Consider the following 9,416-nt stretch of genomic DNA (forward strand, 5'->3'; position numbering starts at 1 on the left):
CTTAAGTAATTGTATTGAGCGGATAAGAATAGGTGTTTTGGCTTTAGAATTGCAAGTTCCCGAGGTCAAATTTTCGTCAACATATTGGGGGGATTGAGACTCGAAGATCGATCTCTCAAACCTTTCCTTGTAAACCCCCCGTCTTTGATCAATCAAGTGTTTTGGTTACCACATTGAGGGACTTCGTTACGCTGATAATCAGCGATTTCAGTCACCTTTTGGTTGTTTGGGAGGCAGTACCTGTTCAGTGGAACAGAAATTGGATAGTGTCTCGAGACAATGACCTATGGTTTCTTTCCGTTACCGGAAGGTAGAACATTTTGTTCGTGAGTGCGCAGTTCATCAAAAACGGGAGATACACAGTTGACAGTGTCGGAAGTAAGGGAAGGAGTCCATACCTTTCTTTTCTAGACGTTGTTGTCGAAATAGCGGTGTAGTGCGTGAGCCTTTACACATCGTGTGTGCGCACTTGAGTCATGAACCAGTTTGCGCCTTTGTTTATTTCAGGAACTCTGTATCCCTGCCCGACTATCATTGGTACATGGAGTACTGATCTTCATGAAAGTTTTCTCCCTGATAAACTTCGTCACGAAGTGTCAGCAAGTTCGTGGTTAATTTGAGAACTGCGAAGTTTGCCTGGCGGGTTAAGTTGTTAGTGGTTAAGAACTACTCCGTTAATTTTATCCTAGGCTGTGATTTTGTATACCTCACGGGACTAATATTTGATGGTCAACAACGAACTATTTTCTTTAAATTTTATCCTGTAGAGTGAAACTGGTTTATGTTAGTGTAAATATTCGCTGCCGGTATTTTCTGTTTTGCCTGCCACTGCATGTTATGAATTGTCATTTGGAGCCAAGATAAAGGGATCAGTTGCCGTGAGTACGCGATAAGTTTTTGGAAATCGTCATCAAGAGGCTTGGCATGACTATCAGGGTCCAGTACTAAACCCTATTGACTCAGGAAGATCCTGTTCGTCAGTTGCCCTACACGCTATCCCTTCCCGCCCCCCCCCCCCCCCCCAGCCACAAGCGAAATGCCTACGTTTCTTGCTAGACAGCTTTTTGCATGACGGAGTCATAAAACTATCTATCTCACCATATGTGTCACGAATGTTTCTGTTTCTCAGGTAATAAGGTGGAGTCCCGACCAGTGGTTGACCATAAGTTGGTGAACAAAAGGATTATCTATAAATCTGTGCCTTTACCTGATATTTCTCATTGTTGCACATTATTACTTGTGGCCAAGTATTTCACCGTTTTCTGAACGTGAACCATATTAAAAATTTGCACTGTCAGACGATTCCATGCACGCAGCAATGATAGTGGGTTGAGCGTCTGGTGCCAACAGGGAAGACGCCTAAGAAGTCAATCAGCGAGATGGAGTGAACAAGTGCGAGTTGGGGCCGCGACTTCATCCGATGGCGCGAGTGGGGAAGTGAGGAAATTATTTTCAAATTAGTATTACGTAGCAGGAGATAAATTCAAAACATCCATGACTGACACAAGTGAAAGTGTGAAAAGTGTCTTTGTCCATTCAAACGGAATGGACTTAAGATCGACATAGCAAAGTGATTCAAGAACTGAATGTATAACAAATCCAACATTAATTATAAACACTTCAATTGCAAGATTTTTTTTCGAACAGAGCATGTTTAAAAAATTATACTTAACAGTGTAAATAGTATATTGAAAGGTCAGATGTTACATGTGAGCACGTTTATAGAAGTTGTGGTGATATGAGTACCTTAACAACATGTTGACCAAAATTGCAACCTTCATCCATCCCGAAGAAAAAAACAATACCACAGCAAACCACAGTTCAAGTAAATGAACAGTAAGTAAAAGCGTCGAAAGCACTGCGCACCTTAAAATTAAGTTATTGTTCCTTCCTGTTGAGGACGTCGATAAAGTTTCCATTATTCCACGTTCTTTATAACTTTTAAAGAAATCTGCAGAAGTGCGTTGAACTGACCTTCTTTCTTCAATTTGCTCTTTTACTATTGTTACATGATTCTTTGTAGTATTCTACATCCTATATCTATATCTTCATTCCCTGTATTTACGACTTAGAAAACTGATCCTCTTCCGTTTAACAGGCACCTTGAGATGTGTATCTGCTGTAATTTTTTTAATATTTAGATGTCTACCTGGTTTCCTTCTACCAGTGATTTACCTCCGAACTATATCTTAAAGAGAGCACCCTCTTTAATGTTGTCATAGACAATGTAAATAACTCGACAGTACAAATCATTTAGTTTGTGTGGATGTACTGTTGAGGATTTATTACATTTTTCTGCTTTCTTTTAACCGGTACATACAATATTGACATTTCAACTCCTGGACAAAAATTTTATTGTCATTGTTTTATGTTACAGAAGAGAACGATTTATTTATCAGTTGTTAGACACCAGTCACTTCGGTTACCCAGGAACGCATGTTGGCCACGTTGGCGTAGACGCCAGGGAAGCCGGGGCGAGCGCAACCTCTGCCCCAGGAGACGATGCCGTACTGGGTGGATCCTTCCACCAGGGGTCCTCCGCTGTCGCCCTGGCAAGAGTCCTTTCCGCCCGCATCTTCGCCGGCGCAGATCATGCGCTGAGTGATCTCGCCACCGTAGGCAGAATTACAGGAGGCACGGGCCACGATGGACGTGGTGACCGCCTGCAGCTGCACGGGTGAGGAGCCTCCTTCGGACAGGTCGCCCCAGCCTGTGATGGTCACCGCTGTGCCTGCAGATGGCTCCGTCGTGCCGAGGCTCACCGCCTGCAAAGTATGATACACACTCATCACGTGGCGCCCATGAAAACAGCAGAGCAAAAGGCGTCCGTAGAATGATTTTCAATTCCGTCTGTTAACACAATTATTCTCTAAGTAATATTGTCGTACTAAAGTATGATTAGGTTTCATATCGAAATCGATTGCTGAAACTTAAATGGGAAACAAGTGCAACTCTTGTACGTACAATCAGATCCCTCAAATATCTTAGGGCATTCAACGACTGCTTATTCAAAATATGACCGATACTGCCGAGAATTCTAGGACAGAAGGGGTCCATGGGCCACAGCCATACATCCCGGAGGAATTCTCGGCAGTTGAAACATCCGGTTGTGAAAGACTTCATTGTATGATTACCTCTACTGTTTTGTTCTACAACTACATTTGCCACTTGAGTTTCCTTCACAGTTTCCACGTGGCTCCAAATATCAGCCATGTTTTTGGCGTGTTTCATATTTCTTTACCAATAAGTACAACTGGAAGTAGTTATAACTTTTTTCTTGTCTCTCTCCCAACATAACATTGCTGCCACGTAATTTTCTAATATCACGTGCTAGTGACCAGCTGGTGTTTCATCCTCTGCCTAAAGCGACGTAAGACAGTAACATCCGCGGAAAATGTGGCAATATTCCGTTTCTCGGCAGTTAAAACAATTTTCCAAGCTTTTGGTTGACGCAAGTATACAGTTGTCCTAATGGGAGAAATCTGACTATATTACTGTTCTCCAACACTGACAAAGTAATGTCAGTAACGCAGAAAGAACTCAAGTCTACCAAATGGTAGTCGGGTGAACTGTCTGCTTAGTTGCGAACCTGTCCCACTCGATTCAAAATTTTGATTTCACATCAAGACCATGACCCAAACGCCCTTTAGATTTAAAATTCATCGATGACATTCTAGAACATTCTTCCTGAAGTTTTAAAATATTTTCAATAGCGTCTGCTTAGTGAAATGAGGTCTAGCGCATGCTAAACCGATCACATTGTCTTCTTTGTTACTATATTATCTACAACAATGGAAATGTTTTGTCAGTAAGAAATGGATATTAGCGAAGTGATGAATAGAAGCGAAAGTTTTTATTGATGTTCCTCAAACGATGGACTGAAGTCATTGTGTCCACAACTGCAGCCTGTAAGTTCCTCACGTTTCGCTGGTTATGGAACAGCTATTAGAACCGACACCAGCGTAAAGTCGATTACGAAGAGACAGCACACTCTCGACCCTACCTCTAACTTCAGTTCACTGTAGTGCGAACAGCAGCTGATCACTCTGGTTCACCGTCGAAAATATTTCTGATGCTACGACAGCACTGTCTGGATTACTAAACATGTGAAACAGATTTGTTCTGCCTGTTTAACAACATTATTTTCCATTGCCCTCATTGTTTGGGAAGCTGTCAAAGAGGGAGAAACTTAAGCAAGAGAGTTTAAAAAGTTTCATTTGCATATATGTTAACAAAAATAAACCCACTACTTTGTAATAAGTATGACGTACTGTATTTACATTTTAGGAATACATTGACGGCTACTTAAAATCAGTTGTTTGTATTTGATCGAAATTAACACCAAAGCAGGATTATGTATATCAGCTCAAAGAGAATATATTAGTAGGAGAACTGTTTCACTCAGTCGAGGTTAGATAGCGGAAAATGAGGAAATACGATATTATCCACATTCGTCATGATGGTGTAGTAAACAATATGCTTTCAGTCCAGGACGAAATTATGTTACTGCTAAAGTACATTTCCTTCTGCCCATACCATACCTATTTCTTTGCATAACTCCTTCATATAGCGCCTCATCAGTCCGAGTTTCGTAATGCAGTTTAGACCTAAGGGTGGAAATGTAGATTTGAAGTGTTACATAACTTCAAATTTTCACATGTAATTAACATTCAATACTGATTCCAGAACGTCTATTTTAGAAGAGTTTTTATAATAGATAAACAGTTTCCATGTGTGGGACAATATGTCATTTATAGATTTGCCTTGTCTCTGTCCTTTGACCTGCAAGTGAGCAGACACGGTCTTTTCATAAACTAACTTTAAACAATGAATTGTCCTCCGACATTAACTTTTCCTAAATTGTGTCTACTTTCTTTTTATCGTTAACTCAAATCGATTCCTAAAATATCTTTCATGAAATATGTCCTTTTGAGGCAGACTACTTCATCTTCCAACATCAGACGCATTATTTGTTCTCTTTTACTTGGTCCATCAGATTTATTTTCGTATGATTGTTTGCTTCTATTTCATTTATGGAAGACAAATATATGGTGTATCCTCTGTTTTATTCAATCTTGAGTTTGGATGAGTCAACAGACCGACAGATGGACAGAATTTGAAAAGTATATAACAAAATACGCATAAAGAAACACTTTGGCATATGCAATAGACGAAAAGCTTACAAATCTAGAAAAGGATAGTTTGGAAATGTAGCGCAATGGCTATCAACAGTTAATAGTGCCTTGTCTGTTTGCATAATGCATTGCCATCAGGTACAAAATTATGATAACAAACCACAGTCATAACCATTTGTTCTTCATGGCCAAGAAGGTATGCTCATACGGATAGTTCATGTGTTATCTTTGGATGCAGGATGATCGTCAGAAAACCTAAACCTCTTAAAGAGCGGAAGGAGTTCGGGCAACGAAGAATTAAAGATTTCAGCGAAATCCAGGGCAGATCTATGACAGAACTGGGACATTAGAAGATCCGTCTCCTTGATAAACAACGATGATTTAACTAATAACAACCTCATAAAATTGGACGTTTTAGATGACTGAAATAAGGCACACGATCAGGGAAGGTGGAGGTAAGGCAATATGGCAAAATGTGGAATTCACGAAACTTAAGTAATGATGATAACTATAATGTCAACGTTTGTTTCCGACCTAAGACTGTAGCTTCAACATTAATTCAGACAGAAACTGTGTTCAAAGAAAAGTAAAACAGCTAATCTCCAACATAAATTTCTTAGTTAATGACAAATTCGAAGTATGCGGAAGCAAGTGATTTCTGAGCTCTTGCCGTACCTGAACGTTGCTGCCGAAGGAGAATGATCCAGAGATTTGTACGACACCGATGTCGTAGTCAGTGGTATCGGAGTCGTAATCCCCGTGGTAATACCCGTCGGCAGCATCGTAGACAGTTCCGCCGCTTCCGCGGGTGGACGATCCGGCCCTGAAGGACATGAAGTTGACGAAGGCGCCCTCGAGGCAGTGAGCCGCCGTCAGCACCCAGTTGGAGCTGATGATGGAGGCGCCGCAGCTGTGGGAGCCCAGCTTCTGCAGCGACAGCTGCCAGGGGTACTGCGAGATGTCTACGGCCTCGCCGCCCACTATGCGGCCATCGAGGCGCGGTCTGGGCAAGTGGGACCTCGACGAGGGCGCAGCGCTGCAGAGCGCCACCAGCAGGCACAGGACGACGGCTCTCTGCATGGTTCTGGCCAGCGGATGCACGCAGTCGGCTGTGCGCGGCTTTTATAGCGGTCTTAAGAAGTGCGTACCACTTCACAATCTGACACTCACGGCTTCTCAAGTGCTCTCAAAGAAGGCTTTGTGTGAATGTATGACGCAATGGCTCTTGATTACTAAGACCACACTTGAGACCGTTTATATAATATCAATTCGTCATTAACAGACTGCTGAACAGCTACACAGTTACATCAATAAGAGACTAGTGAATGCCTTATGTGCTCGGGTAAGGTGAAACATCCGTGGGCGAGGGTTAAGGCTAAAACTAATTTTGTTCTCTGTGTGCGAAGAACAAATGTTTTAAAAATTTCACTGTACATCCAATTATGAAAGAACTTTTTGAACGAACATGTTACTTCTCTCAACATTTTTCTATTAATATTCAAATCAAGCTAAAATGTCGACATACACAGGAAGACTGCAGAGTCTTTAACCGGGACCACCAAAGTAGAGGTCTTAGTGAACAGGAGAGCGGCTATCTAGAGAAAGTACTACTGAACATATGACAAAGGACAGACCCTTTAAGCAAGCGTAAAACGCATTGCAGTTAATGGATTCGAATGAGGAATTCTGTCGAAATGGAGAGAATAACCGTTGGACAAAAAATTATGTAACCACTGTCGTAATGAAACATACTTTCGACATCCAAAACATACTTAGCCTTAATTAGAAGCCATGAGATATTTTGCTATTGCTATTGGCAAAAAATTTTTAGAAAGTGGTTAGAGGTCTTCTATTTATTCCCAATACAGACTGAATTGTGTTGACTCATGTGACTCTGCAAGCGCAGGAAGCAGCTTCACTTTTTTGTACTTAATTTTAAAATAATCTTGGAGGCTATCAGATTTGTGAATTGGGTTTCATGTGCTGGACACGGTAACCTAAGGTTGAAGAAGTACATTCCAAGAGATCATCGTCTTATATACATGATACACATTCGTCACATTTTCTGCAGATTCTACGATAGATCAAAAGACACATTTGGTATCATACCTTTCAGATATTGCAAGTACATAGTTCGAAATAATGAAACAAAGCAATCATGGCGAAATTTTTTTGAAGTATTTTTAATTTTATTATTATTACCACATTAATTGCCATTTAGTTAACATTACATGTTTTAATTTAATTTTATATTTTTGAGTGAGTAAAGTAAATCCTGTGACTAGCGCAGGGAAAGAGGTCTTTGCACTGCACTCGCCGTAAAAAGGTACGACATCTACAGTGTGCCCAGCAGTTTCACCTGTTTTTCTGGACATGGCAGCCAAGTCTGGCAATCGAGCTAACCAAAAAAATAACCACACTTCCAGTAACAAACAATGTTGACACTGATTTCTTTGGTTGTTTGTTGTTGTCTTCAGTCCTGAGACTGGTTTGATGCAGCTGTCCATGCTACTCTATCCTGTGCAAGCTTCTTCATCTCCCAGTACCTACTGCAACCTACATCCTTATGAATCTGCTTGGTGTATTCATCTCTTGGTCTCCCTCTACGATTTTTACCCTCCACGCTGCCTTCCAATACTAAATTGGTGATCCCTTGATGCCTCAGAACATGTCCTACCAACCGATCCCTTCTTCTGGTCAAGTTGTGCCATAAACTTCTCTTCTCCCCAATCCTATACAATACTTCCTCATTAGTTATGTGATCTACCCATCTAATCTTCAGCATTCTTCTGTAGCACCCCATTTCGAAAGTTTCTATTCTCTCCCTGTCCAAACTATTTATCGTTCATGTTTTACTTCCATACATAGCTACACTCCATACAAAAACTTTCAGGAAGGACTTCCTGACACTTAAATCTATACTCGATGTTAACAAATTTCTCTTCTTCAGAAACGCTTTCCTTGCCCTTGCCAGTCTACATTTTATATCCTCTCTACTTGGACCATCACCATCAGTTATTTTGCTCCCCAAATAGCAAAACTCCTTCACTACTTTAAGTGTCTCATTTCCTAGTCTAATTCCCTCAGAATCACCCGACTTAATTCGAATGCATTTCATTATCCTCGTTTTGCTTTTGTTCATGTTCATCTTATATACTCCTCTCAAGACACTGTCCATTCCATTCAACTGCTCTTCCAAGTCCTTTGCTGTCTCTGACAGAATTACAATGTCATCGGCGAACCTCAAAGTTTTTATTTCTTCTCCATGGATTTTAATACCTACTCCGAATTTTTCTTTCGCTTCCTTTACTGCTGGCTCAATATACAGATTGAATAACAGCGGGGAGAGGCTACAACCCTGTCTTACTCCCTTCCGAACCACTGCTTCCCTTCTATGTCCCTCGACTCTTACAGCTGCCATTTGGTTTCTGTACAAATTGTAAATAGCCTTTCCCTCCCTGTATTTTACCCCTGCCACCTTCAGAATTTGAAAGAGAGTAATCCAGTCAACATTGTCAAAAGCTTTCTCTAAGTCTGCAAATGCTAGAAATGTAGGTTTGCCTTTCCTTAATCTTTCTTCTAAGATAAGTCGTAAGGTCAGTATTGCCTCACGTGTTCCAGTATTCTATGGAATCCAAACTGATCTTCCACGAGGTCGGCTTCTACTAGTTTTTACATTCGTCTGTATATAATTCGTGTTAGTATTTTGCAGCTATGGTTTATTAAACTGATTGTTCGGTAATTTTCACATCTGACAACACCTGCTTTCTTTGGGATTGGAATTATTATATTCTTCTTGATGTCTGAAGGTACTGTCTCATACATCCTGCTCACCAAATGGTAGAGTTTTGTCAGGACTGGCTCTCCCAAGGCCGTTAAGTAGTTCTAATGGAATATTGTCCACTCCGGGGGCCTTGTTTCGACTCAGGTCTTTCAGTGCTCTGTCAAACTCTTCACGCAGTATTGTATCCCATTTCATCTTCATCTACATCCTCTTCCATTTCCATAATATTGTCCTCAAGTACATCGCCCTTGTATAGACCCTCTATATACTCCTTCCACATTTCTGCTTTCCCTTCTTTGCTTACAACTGGGATTCCATCTGAGCTCTTGATGTTCACACAAGTGGTTCTCTTATGTCCAAAGGTCTCTTTAATTTTCCTGTAGGCAGTATCTATCTTACCCCTAGCGAGATAAGCCTCTACATCCTTACATTTGTCCTCTAGCCACCTCTGCTTAGCCATTTTGCACTTCCTGTCGATCCCATTTTTGAGACGTTTG

General features: G+C 41.0%; 1 protein-coding gene across 1 annotated transcript; it reads right to left on the reverse strand.

Moving 5' to 3' along the window:
* Positions 1–2,337: 2,337 nt before the first annotated feature.
* On the reverse strand, positions 2,338–6,241 carry LOC126354449 (trypsin delta-like). Its single transcript, XM_050004140.1, has 2 exons — positions 5,811–6,241; positions 2,338–2,765 (listed from the first exon to the last, which is right to left on the reverse strand). The coding sequence occupies exons 1-2, from the start codon at positions 6,213–6,215 to the stop codon at positions 2,403–2,405; spliced, it is 768 nt and encodes a 255-aa protein (XP_049860097.1). The 5' UTR covers positions 6,216–6,241; the 3' UTR covers positions 2,338–2,402.
* Between the last annotated feature and the right edge of the window lie 3,175 nt (positions 6,242–9,416).

This window comes from Schistocerca gregaria, chromosome 3, assembly GCF_023897955.1.
Source record: "Schistocerca gregaria isolate iqSchGreg1 chromosome 3, iqSchGreg1.2, whole genome shotgun sequence".
NCBI lineage: Eukaryota > Metazoa > Arthropoda > Insecta > Orthoptera > Acrididae > Schistocerca > Schistocerca gregaria.